The 18,619-nt window shown below is 49.6% G+C and overlaps 1 protein-coding gene across 1 annotated transcript in view; it reads right to left on the reverse strand.

Moving 5' to 3' along the window:
- The window catches only part of pacrg (PARK2 co-regulated), a 129,998-nt gene that overhangs the window by 99,975 nt on the left and 11,404 nt on the right, over positions 1 to 18,619 (reverse strand). Inside the window, exon 2 of the mRNA XM_076018011.1 lies at positions 9,375 to 9,509. Within this exon, the coding sequence (XP_075874126.1) occupies positions 9,375 to 9,509 (135 nt within the window). The remainder of the gene's footprint in view (positions 1 to 9,374; positions 9,510 to 18,619) is intronic.

Consider the following 18,619-nt stretch of genomic DNA (forward strand, 5'->3'; position numbering starts at 1 on the left):
AAGGGTGGCCTGTCATTTCCTTTTAATACCCGTTTCCTCCTGTTGTTATTCAGACAGGAAGGTTGGACTGTTTTGTTTTTGTAGGTCGATTCCTAATTCACAAGTCGGGATATGTTTCGCTGTTTTTTTAACATATTTATTTGTGAAATCCAGTTATTTTCTGATCTACTTGGTAGTTGGAGGAGGCGTTAGCCACACCCACCTCATGCCTCGATCCCTTCACAGTTGTAATAGACGGGACATATTAGACTTCACTAAGTTTTGGCATTAACTACAGTGAGAATGATGTGTGATCCTACACTGCGGGAGCTCTGGGAGAAGCGGTAACCTTGTTGGGAGCGTCAGGGAAGACGGAAAGCGGCGATAAGAAAAGAGGCGGTCGGCTCCTTGGGGAGGAAGCGGCGTTTGGTGGCTGTTGGGGCGGCAACGGCAGACAGGCAGCCTCTAGGTAACCCCCATCTGAATCATTCCTCCTCCCATGATCCGCGTCAAGGGCACGGACGGGGAGGGGTGTGGGGGTGGAGGGCACCTCCAGCTGCAGCTCCCAGCTTACAGCAGACGTAGTCGGGGTGCTGATCGCCGGTGCACAGCCATCAGCCGGCGCATTTTCTTTCCAAGGCACTTTGTACAGTGCATTAATCACAGGGACCCTTGAGCACGTCTGCGGATCCAAATATTCCGACCTTGAGGTTACAAGAAAGACATTAGTCCTGATCCATTCAAAGTGCAGGGGACAGGGAGGGGAGCAGAGGGAGGAGGCAGAAAAGCTTTCAAGGTAATGAAATTCTGCTATAATTTAAAGCAAAAGACTTGCTGGGCCAGAGTTGGAAGAGGGGTGGAGGGAAAAAGATTAAATTGGATTTTTTTTTTTCTTCCCCCCTCCTCCACGCTTTTATTTTAAATAAGGCTTAATGCATGTGCGGGTGGTAGTTTTTCTTCCACTGTCTCTCTCGCTCTTTTTTTCAAACAAAAGCATGATAACAGCATTAACAGACGGAATGAATCGAATCATTTCCGAACCAATTAACCTTTGACGGAATGGATGAGTGGACAGGAATGAGATTGGTGGGGGGGGGGGGGGGACCACGGACGGAAGGACACGATGTGAGGGTCCTCGCTGGAGGAGGAGGGAGGCATCCACTGAGTGGGCCGGGGGGGTGTCGGGTATGGAGTTTACACACACACACACACAAACGCACCACAGAGACCTGATGGAAAATTTCTCGTATCTCCGGTCCGATCGTGACGTTGGTTGAAACAGCAGAGTCGAGCTTCCAGCGTGAGGCCGCAGCGAGCCGGAAGATGTGCCAGCGCCTCTGACTGATAGTCGGGGGGGTGGTCCGCAGTTAACCCCACTTATTCTTTATGCTGGCTCTCACTCTCCCTCTCCTCCATCTATTTCTACCCCCTCCACTCCCTCGCTGGCTCACATGCAGCTGCAGCCGGTCCATTAAGTTAATTAAAGGCTCCATTTTTTTTTCTCTCTCTGCTGCAGGAGCCCGCCAGCGAACACGAGTGCCAATCAATAGATCTCTGGCTTACTTTGTGGGCGGGTTGGGGGGGTGAGGGTGATTGCAGGACAGGACGGGCGCCGCATTCAGCGACATGATTTGTAGCCTCGTCCCGCTCCGTCTCGTCCTCCGTCTCTGTCTAATTTGGTCGCCGCCCTGCCCCTTCCGACAGCCCCGTGCGCCGCCGCCTCCACCGTGATGTCATCGATCACGCGGCATCTGCTCGGTGCGGCGTCTCGCGCTCGGAGGGCGACGTGCGCATTTGTTTTGGTCGCCATCTGCGCGGGGGAGCCAGCTGTGAGACGCCACAGCTGGAAGAGCGCGGCGAGGCGCCGCTCAGGTGGGTTTGCTATGCGCCGGAAAATCAGCAGCAGGAGGTCCCGCGGTGCGTTTCCAGAGACGCAACCATTCAAGAGTTTGGGGTCGAGTTCATTGTCATCTCCATATAACCTGTTTGGGATGATTGGAGCTGAGTGGAATGGCATATCACTATCGTAAAGCCATGGACACGGTCAGCGACAACACTCAGCCGCCACCATGGCGTTAAAACTGGTGCTCAGTTGGTCCTCGCAGCCGAGAGAATATCCTCCACAGCATTAAACCAGACCAGCAGCCTCTTGGAGCGACAGGCACAAGGCGGGATGGATCCATGACCGCCGTGTTGCTCCGACAACTAGGAAGAAAATAGGAAATAAATCGACTCGTCCGTCTGTTCTTCCATCATTTGGTCCATCTGCCTCAGTTTCCAGGTCTTGGCAAACAGCTGCGGTTGCCCGCTGCTCTAGCTGGTTGGTGGACACGGTTGGCCCTCTGCGTACCATGGCAGCAGCAAGTCCTTGTTTGAGTCACCATAAGAACACCAGCGGTCTGAACCATGGGTCCAAGGCTGGAGGGATAAAGCACTTTCATGTCGTTTCCGCCAAATTACGATGCTATCAACCAAATGTTGAAACAGAAACTCTTGTTTAGACTTGTCGCTTGTTCTTCGCTGACAGGAGTGATCCTCCGAGCTCTTATTTGTGAACTACTAACTACTACTAACTACTAACTCAACTGAACGCTGAAACGCAGAGAAAATGAGATTTGAGCTGGGCAAGACGGACGAGAGAGATTTCATCTTTAAAACCTCATCAATCCTGCTGCCTTGCAAGGTCATGATACATGCAGTTGGACTGGTGGGTCTAACAGTGCTGGTGGAGAGGTTAACTGGCGGTCAGGGCACAAGTAGTTCAATCAGTGGCTGCCATCTACATGTCAAAGTGTCCTTGAGCAAGATAATAAACCCCGCAGGGCCTCATGCTGAACCGCCGTCATGCTTGGTTCCAGTCGGTCCTGATGTGTGCGGTGGATGCTGCAACCCACTGTGTAGAAGGGTCCTTGGTTAACAGGCCTGGAGTGGAAAACAACCGCCGCCGTTTTGTTACATAACCTCCGTCATTCATCATTTCACAACCATTCTCCATGCGGCCCGTGTTCAGAAAACCAGAAATCTTCCCTTCGCCATCCTTCATTTACCTCAAAATTCCATTTTTTTTTCCCTCAATCGGCCGCAGCGAGGGAGGACGACCCACAGGCTAAACAACCGTCATCAGCTTCGCGTGGTGTCCCTCTGCCATGAATAATGGCTGAGGGCGGCGGGCGGCGGAGCACTTTGAGATCTGCAGACAAGCTCTCTCTGCTGGTCGCCTCCCGGCCGGCAGAGTGGCAGCGCCGCAGCTCCTCGGGCATCTCAGTGGCAGTCATTCAGAGCTCCGCCCCCTCCGGAGCAGGAGACCCACACAGGCCGAGGCGCTCAGCCGACATTGTTTGTCGGGAGTCGGGAGTTTCTTGCTTCCTCATTTCACGGCTCCCCTCCTCTTTCGCATCTGTACTTCTCCCAGCGAGAACGACTTGTGTTTTCTTTACTCCAAACTCCCTAACTATCTATCCCTCTGCTTTATTTCTCGCCTCCGCTCTCAGACAAAAGCCCACGGGGGAGCTTGTTCATATTCTCTCCTCTTATTTTGTCTCATCTCTTCCCCTCATGACACAGAGCTTTTCCCCTCGGAGCATCCGGCTTTCCAGCCGGGGGAGCTGGAGTGAACGCATGGTTAACCCCATTTTATTCAGTCTATTCTAAAGTTCCCTGATGAAGCTCCAGATTTTTCTCTCCCTCTCTCTCTCTCTCTCTCTCTCTCTCTCTCTCTCTCTCTCTCTCCGCAGCAGATGAATCAACTTGCTCTCACGGAAGAGGGGAGACGGTACAGCACAAATTCGAGAGAGGCGGGCGAAGCACTTGTTTTCACCGCTTTCCCAAGCAGCTGAGCAACAGGAAGAACTCACTGCTGTTAAGGCTTTTGATGAAGCGCACAACTGTTGTGCCCTGACCTCCTCTGGTTGGAAATAAGGGACCTTTTTCAACAGGAAAAATGTGTCTTTGTGTCTTTTAAATGTAGGAGTTAGCAGGAGTCTTATTCATCCATTTGGACTTTAATATCAGCAACAGGCTCATTTATATACAAAACATGATAGCGTCATAAAGTCCTATTCATTAGATTATTTTTTTTTACTCACTACCCTTGTCAGAATGTAGGGAAAATGAAACCAAATTTGTGGGAAAACATAAAATAAAACTATAAAAAAAAACGAATAAAAATATCAGAGTGGTTGTGTGTCAGCAGTCAGTGAAGACGAATGCAAGGCCTCGTCCACCACATATCTTACCCATTCACACGAAGGACTAACATGCAATAAATCTATCCCACAACGGAGCAATTCAGTAGCTTAGCTTAGCTTATTTTAGCTTATCTTAGCATGGCAAACGGTCGGCTGAGACGTGCCATGCCCGCTTCTAATTTTCTCCGGCGCAGCTTTCAAGTGATCCACAGCCAATGTAACCTGGCCACGCTGCGTGATAAAGCTGTCACGGGCAGGAAAAGCATGGAAGCCATTGACCCGCATAAAAAATGTAAATACCCGCCGGGGCAGAAAAATCGGCCTCCTCTTGACTGCGGCGGCTCCGGCAGTGAGCTCATCTCTCTTTCGCCCCGACTTTTTCCAGCTCTTCCCTATTTCACCCGCCGCTTCCCCATCATTCACTCCTGGCTATCGAGCGCGCACTACCCACCGCGTCTCTCGAGCGCACGCACGGCCGCCACCGCCGCATCCTCAGTCACCCGAGCCACCCCGTCTCTCCGGCCCCTCCCTCCCTCCCTCCTCGCCAACTCTCACTCTGCGCGTAATTCAATCATCCCAAGGAGATGGATATCCGTCCCCGAGGAGCGCTTACGCTCTCCATTTCCTAAAGCGCTTGATCAGATTAATTGATTGCCCCCACCCCGCCTCCCACCAACAGCCCTCCTTATCCTTTTTACCCCCCCCTCCCACACACACAACCCCCCGCACCCCATCCCCTGGCGGAGGCTGGCGCGGCGGGACAGGCAGCAACCAAGTTTGCATCGATATTTTTTTTTTATTTTTTTTTTTGTGGATGAAACGGTTTGTCCCTTCTGCGGGCAGAAAGATTGGATGAGAGACGTGACCAATGAGGAAGAAGGAGAAAGAGGAGGAGGAGGAGGAGGAGGGGGAGACAAGGAGGCAAAGGCTACAATGGGAGGATGGCGTGCAGGATGCACAAAGAAGAGGACAAGAGGACAACAAGCTGGAGCCTCCAGGAGACGCAGAGGATGACATGAGATCGGGGGGGAGAGAGAGGGCACGCGGGCGATCAATGGAATGAAATAAACAAGGCTGTTCAGGAAGGCAACATACATGCGCGTGTGTGAGCACATGTATGTATGGGATGACGTCTGGCTGCAGGCAGCAGGGGTGGGGTGGGATGGGGTGGGGTGGGGTGAGGGTGGGGGAGTCAAGCGGAGGCCCACCGGGAGACGCAGCGAGACCTCAACTCATCCATTATGAGTGAGAGCCAAGCGGCTGCCATGTCTCCTGATTGCCGAGTCCCAGCGGAGCTGTCGCTCTTTCCTCCCCACACACTTTTTTTTTTTGTCTCCCTCTCCTCTCTTCCTATCGCTCTCTCTCTTTTTTTTTTCTTTTTTGGCAGTGGGGATCGCAGTAGATTAGGACGCCGTTCCGGGCCTTTGGCTTGTACATCGAGGAAGGGGCCAATCTCACACGCACACACACACACACATAGAGATGCGCGAGTGGGCAAAAAAAAAAAAAAATTAAATAAATAATGGCAGCAGCACAAATACACACGGACGGACAGGGATAGGAACTCGCTCGTCTCTTATCTTGCCGCTGCACATGTTGCCCATACGTGTAAAGCTTTTACCTGGGCGCGCCATTACAGCGGCGCAGGCTTTTACCTCTGGAGAGCTAAATTACCTTTCAGATGCAACCTTTTCCTTTTTCAACTTGCCCTTGACATTTAGTTCACTTGCATTTCCCCCAACCGCACTGACAGGCTGGAACCGCGCTGCGGAGCCACTCGTGGGCCGGCGCAGGCTGCACCTCCACAGGGTTACATAAAGACTCGTAATCCTCGCTCACTCAGACCTCACACATATCTTTTTTTTATCAATATTATTTTAGACGCACTTGCTCCGACTGGCCCCTGCTTACCCCCTCCCCCCTCCCCCCACTTGAGTCACTGCAACAAGAATCTTCATTTTTGTTGATTCATAATTAAATCACGTTTTTTTTTAGTTTTTTTTTTAAGTAGCATAGAAATGGGAAACATGAATAATTCACTTTGAGCTTGAAGTGTCTGGAATAAACAGTTTGGCTGAATGATTTACTTTGTTTATTCTATTAGAATAAACAATCAATTCACGTCCTGCCATATGTAGCATTTTCTATTCATTTTTACGTTATTAGGGCAAGCACGTACACGCACATTTGCCAAACATGGCATTCTAAGCAGCCTACGGTTACTGCTAGTAGTTCTGGAAGATGTCGAGGTAGAAGACAAAAGACGCGAAGGCACAATTTCAAACTGAAATAAATTGAGTGAAATTGACTAAAACTGTGTTTACATGCGCAAAATCTTTTAATCAGGGACTGAAATGTCCTTAATTTGCTGTTTACAAGGACGCCGAAAATGAATGATTCGATCATCATGTGCATATAAATATACACTTTAAGTGTTTAATAAGAACAACACATTTGGACGTGCCCGATAACTGCTCATTTCTTTGTAAAACAGTAGAAGAAGAAGCTGTGTTTCCTGTGGCGCAGGGTCTGTTTATGTCATTTTTTGTTTGTTTGTTTGTCTGTCTTGACCTTCATCACATCTTGCTGTCCCTGTTTGCGGTAGTTGCGCTAAAGGCTCAGTTCGTAATGTCACTGCTCCTGCATCACCAGAGGGACCGGACCGGACCAGAGGCACCTTTAATTCGAGTTGTGCCGAGTTTGTCGGAGAACGAGCGTGCGTCGGAAAGGCATCGCAGTGATGTGGGTGCACGTGCGCAGTGACGTCAATGTTACCCCAAGTGGAAAGTCACAATTGGATTAGACATCGGCATAAAATTTGTCGCTCAGACTTTGTCCAAGTTTTCCATTTTGGCCTCACTCTAAAAAAAAAAAAAAAAATCCCATCTCGTTGCCGCCCACTCTCAGCTAGCTAGCCTCTCACTGCGCGTCTCACCGGCGCTCCGGGAGCCACTCGGCTCCGACACTCAGCCGAGGCTCCTCTTCTATTTCCGGGGACGGCACTATGGCTTGTTTGCAGGTGGACTCAGGCAAACACATACAGGCGGCGTGTTTGTAAGAGCGAAGCCGAACTCCCGCAAGAAGACCCTCATCGATGGAGAGAACCCAGCGACGCGCAAAACACACAGAGGCAGCCAACGCCTTCGCGCGGCCGCGTGTTTGAGCTCCTCGGCCGGCAAAGTGAATCAACACGGCGTTCGTTCTCTCCAACTCCTCGCTCCTCCCTCACACTTTGCCCAGACTTTATTTGCCGGGGCGGCGTGGGTGGGCGGGGTGGGGGGGCTGAGCTCCAAGGCCAGGATTGATCCTGAGCCGCCGTCTTGAACCTGCACCCACCCCCCCCCCCCCGAGGGCGGCTCAGCGCAAACACAAGGCAACACCTCTCCATTTACTGCGATGCTCACGGCCGCCGCTACAGTTACGCCGGCTGAGATATTAAAGCGCAGGCACGCGCGCGCAGCCACCCCTGACCACAAGCGCTTCAAACGGACAAAGTGGCTAATATTCGGCTCTTCCGCTATGATGCAAAACCATTCCACCGAGGCCCGATCCGGCTCTCGACACCTCGGAAGGGAAACAGGGCCTGGGCAAACACTCCTTTTTTTTTTTTAAATACGTGCGTGTCCGTGTAGGTTTGGTTATTTTTCGCAGGGATCAATAAGCGAGAACGGCAGCGGCGGCAAACTGCAGCAACAATTTTTCTACACCACATCCCATTTGCTGAGTGCTTTGCAGGGCACAAAAGAAATCCATTATTTTCTTTGCAAACATAATGATTCATTTTAACATTTTGCATAAATAATTCATGGGAACAGAGAGCTTTTACAGCGTTTTCACCTGAAGACAGGCGGCTAACCGGCGAGAGAGCTCTGGCAGCCACCCGGCGCGCCTCCCCTGCTTTGATGTGCCGGGTTGGGTTGGCGAGGGTATAATTTCTTTCATTCATTTATCGTCGCTCACTTTGAATAAATGTCATTAGGAGTGGTTGCAAAGCAGCGGTGATTTTTTATTTATTTTTTTTTCACAGAATGGCTCGCAGCGTTTAAAAAAATTAGAAAAAGATGGAAAAAAAACAAAGCAAAACTAAAAAGCAACATGGTGACTTGAAGGCCACATCCATCCCACACACACTCTGCCAATCAGAAGCCTAATGGCTCTGTGGAAGCTGGAGTGCCGCTCTGCACAAACATGCAGAAAAAAATGCAATTACTAACGAAATTACATCCCATGTTTTTTTGTTGTTGCTGTTATTTTGTTTTCCTGCCTCGCCTGCAATTTTTTTTTATCATAGGTTTTTGATTGATGGCTTTGGTGATGTGTGCTGTGGGACGGGGTGGAGACTCCGGCTGTGCTAATCTGCACTGCCTCCTGCAGGAAGACACACCGCACTGGACCCGCTGGAGCAGGGAGCAGTCTGTCATCTTCACCTTCAGCCGCTCAGCGGTGATGATGGTGATAAATTGTTCCCGCAGAACCGTAATCAAGCTTCAAATTCAACAATCAGGAGTCAGATTGTTGATTGCGGAAAAGGGCTGGAAATTTATCTCATTTGCTCTATTCAATGGAGGATCCATTTGCAATTTTCAAGCTTTTGTTTTCCTAAACCGAGCGCGGATTTATCTGTTTATATATTGTCTGTTTCTTTGCCGAATCATTGCTCTGTCTGAATTGCATTCACTCCCAAAGGTCATTTGTATTATTAAGCAGACCCTCCCACCCCCGAGTCCATCATTCCAACACAAACCCAACCCAAACAATTTGAAGCCCATCATTGCTAAACCTGCTCTCGACTACAGATATCTGGTCGTCCCAACCTCACAGGAAATTCTCAGTAAGTCGATGGACGCAAACCGACAAATCCTGGATACAACAGATGAAACCCACAACAAATCAGAGCTGCTGATATATAGCATGACATCACATGACAATTCAGGAAAATGTCCACAGATGACAGCGAATCTTTTAAATCCTAATAAATTTAGCCAAGCGCTGCGACAGTCGTGGTCGCGCTACAGTGAAATGAGTCAAGTTTTCTCTCTGATTTGCAAGCATCTTTTTGAATAAGAAAAGACAAACAGCGGATACATCGACAGAAGCTTTCACGGTTGTTTGGAAAAGCACAAAATCACACCGCGTTCCCCTCTTTTCAACTTAAACAAAAAAAAAGAGAGACTTGCAACACAGGTTGCCAACAGGTGGCGCTCTTACCTTCCAGGCGATGCGGTGACCTTTGGTGTCATGTGACAGCGCGATGGGGAACTCGCGCCGCTCGTAGAACTTGCGGAAGGTGGTCGGCTTGGAGGGGCGTTCCCGGAAAGCACCGGCCACCGGCGGACTCATCACCTGCTCGCTCACACACACACACACACACACACACACACACACACACACACGACAAAAAAAGAAAAGACAAATTGCACCATTTAAACAGGAAAGAATCAACAGTGTGAGGAAACGGAGGCGGAGTGAGATCGTCGTTTGACTAAATCCGAATGGACTTTCTTTGTTCCTGCGAGGAGCCAATCTCCTCTACCGGCTTTTTCCTGAAGAGTAATTCGCAGAGACACGCGTGTCGGCTCTCGGCGCTCCGGAGGAGGCAAACACAACAGATAGGGAGCGCTTGCGTATTTGTGCGGGCGCCCGGGTGTGTCGGCCCTCTGGCCAGAGGCGCCGCTCGAGGCATTGTTAGGATCATCTTTCCTCCGTCTCCTTATTGGATGTGGCCTATTACTGTGGCCCCCGGGAAGCCAGTGGGACTCCTGTCGCCTCGGCCACAGCGTCCGCAGCAGCGCCGCCGTTGTTTTTCGCGAGAGCCACTAACTGCACCGGGAGCCGTAAAAAAATGTTCTTGGTAAACAAAAGGAAAAAGATGCAGCCAATATTTCGGAATTTCAGAGAGGTGCATTTGAAAAAAAACAAAAACAACAAAACATGCACTTGCAAGAGGGAAGCCGGCCGCCGCGAGTCGCGCGCTCGACTCGCAGGGATTTGCGCGCTCGAGCTAATTTGATTTATTTGTTTGAGAACACGAGGACATCGCCGCAGCATATTGCGGTGGACAAATGAAAGGATGTCGGAGCAAATCTCCTCCCTGTGTCCGTGTCCCCCGTGTGCGCTCCCCGCCATCTGTGTCGCGCCGCCGCATGACTGGCAGATGTGTCGCCGTCATTAATCCTCAGGTTGCCGCCCGTTGAGGAAACAATTTTTTTTTTTCTTTTTCGAGCCGGCAGAGCAAAGCGGGAGCGAGGCGCTTTACCTTCAGAGCATCTGCAACGCCGCCCACCATTGTTCCCGTTATTTTGACCATATTCCCTGGCACGGTTGAAGGCGCGACTGTCCATTTGTTGCTCGATTCAAAAAGGAAACAGAGGCCTAAAGCTAAAAAAAAAAAATACGGGTTCTGATGTAACAAGGTAGCGAGTTGTTGTTGCTTGTGTGAATGTGCGCAGCCAAGGAAATGCATAAATATGAGGGCTGAACTTGTGAGGGAGCGTCTCGGAGCACTCAAACAGCCCTAATACACCGTGGAATTGCAGCGCAGTCGCTTTAAATGAATGCGTTTCAAGCATTTGTTTACCGTAGCAGGAAAGTGCTGCACAAGATTATGCTGAATTAATAGGCGCAAGATCGTGTTTCCTGCAGGACAGAGACGGCAGCGGCAAAAACGTCTGTGACTAACAATGCATAAAAGTTTTTAAAAAACACGGGGAGAAAAACACTTTTCAGGATTTGCCAGATGTGAAAAAGGAGCAAAAAACAAATTAAACTGCTGCAGCCGACTTTTATTTCATGCTTTTTAGTGGTGGCACAACTTTAGGTTGTGATGCATAAAAAGAGAAATGTTGCAAAGACAATATTTCGTAAATATATTTACTGTTTTGGAATCCCAGTAAACAAGTCACGCAGGGAAAAGAAGAGAAAACCTCAGCCTTGTAAAGAACAGAACATTCTCAGTGGATAGAGGAATGCATCGTGTAGCTCCCAGTAAATCTGACTGGCTCTACCCCCACCGCTGCGTGTTTCTCTTTCCTCTTTTCTTTCCCCACATGAATTGTTTTGCAGCCCGGCCTGTGAAAACAGGGGGCTGTAAAGCTTGCAAAGATCAGTGCTGCTCCAGCCTGCACGAGTGACAAAGCCCACATATCCAGGTAGCTGCGATGCCAGTTGAGGAACACACCACGAGGAGGCTAAAAATAGCGTCGACTGGGAGGCAGTGAGAGAATGAACCCAGACTGACTGCACTGACTGGCTGACTGACTGACTGAGCAGCTTTTTATGGCGGGAAATGATGACTCTGCAGCCGCTCGTGCATCCAGTGTTGTTCACACATCACATGCTGCTAGTTCATTGTTTAATTCCATCTCTCCTGATTATCTGAACAGCCAAGAAGCAGCTACTCCAGAAGCAGCTGAAGCAACAACCACAAAACTACAGAGTGAAAAAAAAAATCCATCCTGATGTCACGCACGTTACAATTAAGTGTCCGTGGAAAACACGACGGCAGAACTGATGTTGAGCAGCATCGAAATGAAGGAAATAAACCTCAGTTCAGGAAATCGAAGCTTTAATGGATTTGAGTCTGTTAATCATTTAAAGTCTTCACCATGTTTGCATGAAAAAGTCCAAAGCTCAGCTGCCCACTGGTCCCACTTTGAATTCTTTAACAGAAAAAAACAATTTCAGTTCTGTTCTGTTGTCACATTGATCAGAGAAATTCTTATCCAGCCAAGTTATTTGGATTGTCTCTTCATGCATATTGAAATCCTCCTCTTGGCCGTTTTTGCTATTGCGATCGACGGTTCTGAAACCAAAACGTTGACAAATGAAAGTTTCCATGTATAGTTCTCCCCTGTGGCACTCCAACAAAGTGATTCCACATAAAGAATGAGCATCAGCAGGAGCAGGTTCATCTCATGACAACAAGCTAAGCACAAAACAACCCAGCACACGGCGTCCATGATAAAACAATAGCGGACAAAGAGCATCGATTCCGCTCTGAAGCAAATCACACCCTCGCCGTCTGAATCTGCTTGAATATTCATCAGAATCGGCCACCATTGTGCCAGCCTGCCGTCGTCTGTCGGCGCGAGCAGCCCCCAAAGACGGCCGTGCGTCCAAATAATTCATGAGAAAAAAAAAGAAAAGAAGGGACGTCTGCAGGCAGCCCTGTGAAATCCACTGAGTGCAAACAACAGGCAGCGAGAGAAAGAGAACGAGAGGAGGAGAAACAGGAGGCCGGAACACCGATCTAGACAAGCAGATTACACCCAGCACCTCAGCCGAGGCCATAAAGCCCGGCCTGCGAGGCGACAGGCTGAGGAGCGGGGAGACGGAGGTGGCGCGCGGCAATAAAGGGAGGACGCATCGGGTTCCGCGAGCCTTCGGCGCGCCACCGCGCACATCGGGGAGTCGTAACAAGGCGGCGGCGGTCAGATGAGCTGCGGGCCGTCATTCCTCTCCTTCGCCTTCGCCTTCGCTCTGCCTCCAGATCCGTTTCCTCCCTAATTCTTTTGTCCACTCCAAGTAGCTGCGCCGTAAACCCGGCTGCCGGGCGCAGCAGCAGCAGCTGCACGAGCACCGCACACACACACACACACACACACACACACACACACACACACACACACAGCTCCCCGCGGGGGCCGAGCCTCCCTGCAAAGGTGATTGAGTACCAGCAAGGCCTCGTGCTCCTTTCATTTATAAAGGTGTCACCACCAGAAACAGAGATGCTCACTCTGGCGTTATTGGTGCGACACTTCCACGGCTCTCTTGCGCCGTTGTGACAAACCCGGGCTTAAAAAAAAAAAAAAAAAAGGCAGGGTGGGGGGGGGGGGGGGGGAGAATTTAAAGGGAGAGCCGAGACACGATAGAGGATCTGGAAGTTCGGGAAGAAAGACGGTGCGAAATGAACAGAGCTAAAAATTAATGGCATGAGACGGAGGGTGTGGGGGGGGGAATAAGGAGATGAGAGGGAGCGGGGGAGGGAGGGAGGGAGGAGGGGAGGGAGGGACAGCAGATATGAGTGGAGGAGTCGGGCGGGAGGTGGGGGGGTAGAAAGGTGTGGCTCATCAATTCCCGGGGTGAGATCAGCGTGGCGGCGGCGCCATCCATCACGGGGCCTCAAGCTCCAGCGCTCCCTTTGTCTCCCATCACGTCACCTCCTCTTCTTCGTCTTCTTCACAGCAGCGGCGACACAAACACCTTCGAATACCTCCGATCGTCAATCCACCGTCAGCCCTGTACTGGTATCACTGGAGCACTTCCACCTCATTAATCACCCATTTCAACATCACTCCGTATCCCATCAGCGCCTTCTGTCGAGCCAAAGAAATGGAGGGAAAAAAAAAGGAAAATTGCCACACTGTGTGTGTGGTGTGCGTTTCGGTGTTGTTGTGGGTGCGCTGCGTCACCTGGGGGGGGGACGGACGGACGAAGGAGGGGGACGGCAGCCTCTCTGGCTAGCCGGCTCACTCTCGCTCCTCGCCACGTTTCAGGGCCGTTTGCGGTTGAGAGGTTTCTGAAATCTCACTGCCTTTTCCTGCGGGAGCGAGCGGGAGGTGAGTCACAGAGGATGGAAGAGACAGCAGGCTGCGGCTCTCCTGATAAGGTCAGCTCGCACATCGTGCCACCGGCAACAGAATTAGCTCCTTTTTTTTTTATTTATTTATTTGTTCACTCTCTCTCGGTGTTGCAGAGCATTTCCCTCCACCGCCAGTCCCCCCGACTGCCGAGGCCAGAGCATAATGCTTAAATTGCATTTGAGTGACAAAAGGCAGACGGCAAACACTGAAGGTATTCAGGTGTCTCGGTGCATCTCTGCAACAGTCAAACAATCATTCCGATGGATTTTTCTTTTTCTTTTTTTTTTTTCCCCCCGCTGGCTCATTCCCTCTGCGCGGCAAAGCCCTGGCTGGGTTTGGAGGCCAATCTCTTCCAGACGACCACGGCTGGCAATATTTGCCCAGCATATCGTTAGTATCTCACAGCCGAAAGCAGCCAGAGGTGCAGCTGGTCAGGGAGCGAGATCCATTTCGTGCAGGAATTAACCCTCTAACTGGGAACAAGGCTGAGAGAGCGATCACCTGTCCAGGGAGCGACAGGCCGACAAAGGTAAAACGTTTTTTTTTCTTCCCAGGACGATTTTTACAGTTGTCACCGTGTCAGAGGCGTTTGCATCAACCGCATCCTGCACACACACACACAGGCACAAAAGCAGGGACTTCCGCATGTGGCAGAGTTAAGAGGGGGAAAAAAAGGAAAAACATGACGACACTGTTCGGCAAACAGTGGTGCCACACACACCTTGTGTCACTACAAAGACCCCAGGATGAAACGGGTGACAGCCACCTGCCACTGAAACGTGCACGAGGGGGCAAAACTTTAAAGAGGAACTTCAAAAAGAGGCTCCAAGCTCCGCGGAGCGCCCCCACTGTTTCCCGTCTCCTCCAGTTTAACCCCGGCGCTTTGAAAGTGCCGGAAAGGTGCAGAGAGACGTTAACAGGATGCGAAAGGGTTGGAGGTGGGAGCTCGACAGGAAAGAGGGCGAGCAAAGGAGGGACCCGCGAGGGGAGAACGAGGGCGAAGTCAGCGGAGAGTCGGAGCAGCCTGAGAATTCTCCATCCCCGCTCTGTGTGGCCCACTTATCAGGACGACCGGCTGATTAGTATTAGCGGACCACAGCAGAGAGGATGGCTCAGAGCGAGCAGCAGCAGCAATTGCAGTAGCTGCAGTAGGGCAGTAGTAGCAGTAGTATTAGCAGCAGTAGCAGTGACAGCAGTTGTGGAATGAGTAGCTCAGAAGTAGCAGTCGCAGTAGCTGTAGCTGTAGTAGTGGCAGTAGTAGCAGTAGCAGTAGCCGTAGTAGTAGCACCAGTAGCAGTAGCACCAGTAGCTGTAGCAACAGTAGTAGTAGCAGCAGTAGCAGTAGTAGTAGCACCAGTAACTGTAGCAACAGTAGTAGTAGCAGCAGTAGCAGTAGTAGTAGCACCAGTAGCTGTAGCAACAGTAGTAGTAGCAGCAGTAGCAGTAGTAGTAGCACCAGTAGCAGTAGCACCAGAAGCTGTAGCAACAGTAGTAGTAGCAGCAGTAGCAGTAGTAGTAGCACCAGTAGCTGTAGCAACAGTAGTAGTAGCAGCAGTAGCAGTAGTAGTAGCACCAGTAACTGTAGCAACAGTAGTAGTAGCAGCAGTAGCAGTAGTAGTAGCACCAGTAACTGTAGCAACAGTAGTAGTAGCAGCAGTAGCAGTAGTAGTAGCACCAGTAGCTGTAGCAACAGTAGTAGTAGCAGCAGTAGCAGTAGTAGTAGCAGCAGTAGCAGTAGCACCAGAAGCTGTAGCAACAGTAGTAGTAGCAGCAGTAGCTGTAGCAACAGTAGTAGTAGCAGCAGTAGCAGTAGTAGTAGCAGCAGTAGCTGTAGCAACAGTAGTAGTAGCAGCAGTAGCAGTAGCAACAGTAGTAGTAGCAGCAGTAGCAGTAGTAGTAGCAGCAGTAGCAGTAGTAGTAGCAGCAGTAGCTGTAGCAACAGTAGTAGTAGCAGCAGTAGCTGTAGCAACAGTAGTAGTAGCAGCAGTAGCAGCAGTAGTAGCACCAGTAGCAGTAGCACCAGAAGCTGTAGCAACAGTAGTAGTAGCAGCAGTAGCTGTAGCAACAGTAGTAGTAGCAGCAGTGGCAGCAGCAGCCCCTGCACACAATATCTGAGTCTCTTGAAAAATAAAACGCAGAGCTCTTGAACACAGCGCGGTAACAGGTTGATTTACATCTACACAATATTCCGTAGCCTTGCTGTATCTGATTAATTTACCTTATACTAATAAATCACTGAAGCAGTCGAACGACGCCTAGCCTACCCGTTAACACAATCTCAAATTGGAATCTAACAGAAGACACAAAGGTGGAGTTAATAATTAAACGTGGCAAAAGTTGAACACAGAATCACTGCTTCATGAGCCTACCGGAGAACACAAGCGCTGATGCGACCGCTGCCATTAGTGCGACGTCTCCAACCCCAGCGGTGTCACCAGCGCTAATAAGTGACAACACCTGAAAGCATTTAAGTGCTACGCTGAGCCATGAAATTAATGAGATGACAAAAAATTGTATCACAGTCTGTGGTTGAGGTAGAGGAATGGCCCTCCCAATTTTCTAAATGAAGTTTTATTATTAATCAAGTAGCTGCTGGTTAATTAATCAGCTATCACAGTTCTAATTATTGCAAGTCAAAACAGGAGATGTAGGGTTGTGTTTAGGGCTACCTCACTCACCGGTTGGTCAAATATACACATAGACATACATATATATATATATATATATATATATATATATATATATATATATACATACATATACATATATATATATATATTGTTTTTCTGTTAATGAAGAGATATTTTCGTAAAAACTTCACATAACTGTTAATTGCATTAACTTTAAAACAAGTGGCTCACATACTGACAACTATAAACCCCAGACTACCAAAATGCACTGAAAGTGTTTAACAAGAAACTTTCTCTTCCCCATCCTTGCTACATAAAATCAATTAAGTTTTCAGAATTTCAGACCTCCTGCGTTTTTATTCCAGTGGACAAGTTGATGAAGCCAGACGGCAACAAGTGGCTCCTTTAACTCGAGCAGTGGTTCTCAAACTTTCTCTGTCACGCCCCACCTTGGAGCCAAAGTAAAGCCAAAATAAATGCATGATCACAATGGTGTGCACATTCAGGCGTACGCTGCACGGTAACATTAACATTTCACCACCTCAGCACTTTGGTCCCCGCAGTCCCATAAGAATCCTGGTCAACCAGTAGCGATTCTGATTCACTGTGCAAATTTTTCACGTCCACGTTTATTATTAGTCGTTGCTCGCATGTTGGACAAGCACATTCTTTACGTTAGCATCAAACTGCCTCGGACTGAAAGAACTTTTTTTGGGGGAGCTTTTCAAATTTACATGTAATATTTATTAATAAGCCTCGTTTGGCATATTCGCAATAAATAAATGAACAAAACTGAAATAATTCTCTTGAGCTATCCTGCATCTTCTGCTCAGAGGTTAGCTGCGTCTTGCACCATTTTCCCTAACATGCACGCTTCTGCAACGCAAAGATGTACACGTGCGACATCACTGGTTGTGTATCACTGTGCAGTTGTGCCAGTCGGGTTCATCGCCTTGTGAAATTTGTGTTCATCTAGTTCTCCTCCGTTGCCAACAACGCAAACACCACAACCAGAACTCCCAGATTTCACCTTCAACGAGGTCACCAGTGAGGTACATCTCATCTAGAACCTGATGTGGAAGCAGGCGGCCGGCCGTTCTAATGAGCAAGCGTCACCAGCAGCTCGGTTCGGCAGCGAGTGACCAGCAGGGGGAGGGGCGGACGAGGTGTCACCCAGAGCAGCAGGAGGCCGTGGAAGGTCGTGGAGGCCACCTCACAGCGACAGACGGACAGTCACGGCGATAAGGGAGAACCAAGGAGGTCTGAGGAACAACAAACGTGCACGCACGTGCAGATAAACGGGCTCCACATGGAACCAGATACGCCCCCCCCCCCACCCCACCCCCCCTTCTCAGATACCCCTCAGATACAAAGATAACATTCCACAGTGAGGAACATCATCTGGGTGATTGCTGCGCATAGCGTTATGAGTGGCCGGTCCTTGGCCTTATCACTTGGCCAGCGTGACGTTTCTATTTATGGAAATCAGCCTTGCCGCCTGACAGGCTATCAGCTGGAAATGATGCTGGGGAGCTGATGACGGAGGCTCCGTCCTGAGACCAAAGAGTGGCCTGCTGGAGAAATGGGGTTATGATAATTAAACCCTGGGGAAAATAAATAAATAAATACTCCAAAGATTGCACCCAAGGAAGCACAGTTCGTCGAACTCTGCTGCCCCTGCACGCACCACTACCACTCCCCCCGAAAAAAAACATATCTTATCTTATTTGAAACGGCAATTATTTTCCCGAATCCACAATGTGTTTACTTTCGACTCCCGACAGTTTTTTTTTTTTTTCTCTACGAGGAACATTAAATGATATATGAGCCGGAGACCTCCTGTGAGGAAGACTTTAAGCGATAGTCTTCCCTTTGGATTGAAAAAGTAAGAAAGACAAGGAAAAAAAAAATAGTGCACTTGATGAATTTATAACAGGCGTCTCGGGTCTCACACTGTGCCTGTTGCAGCAAATCTCTCTCTCGCACACACACGCACACACACACACACACACACACACACACACAACACAAAGAGACATGCCCAGAAGTGTTTAGTGCCAGTCATCCCTGGCTTCCTGCCGCTATTTTTTTTTCTCCCTCTTCTTCTTCTCCTCCATACGCTCTGACACCAAATTCATTAACCCTTTGCTCCGACACTCTATTCGTCTCGCCATCCATTCAGACAAAACGCCCACTTTTTCCAGCTCTCATCCCTGCTCAATGCATTTCTCTGACGCCCCTT

Source organism: Nelusetta ayraudi, unplaced genomic scaffold (assembly GCF_046127955.1).
Source record: "Nelusetta ayraudi isolate G7.1 ecotype Tasmania unplaced genomic scaffold, CSIRO-AGI_Nayr_v1 ptg000007l, whole genome shotgun sequence".
Lineage (NCBI taxonomy): Eukaryota > Metazoa > Chordata > Actinopteri > Tetraodontiformes > Monacanthidae > Nelusetta > Nelusetta ayraudi.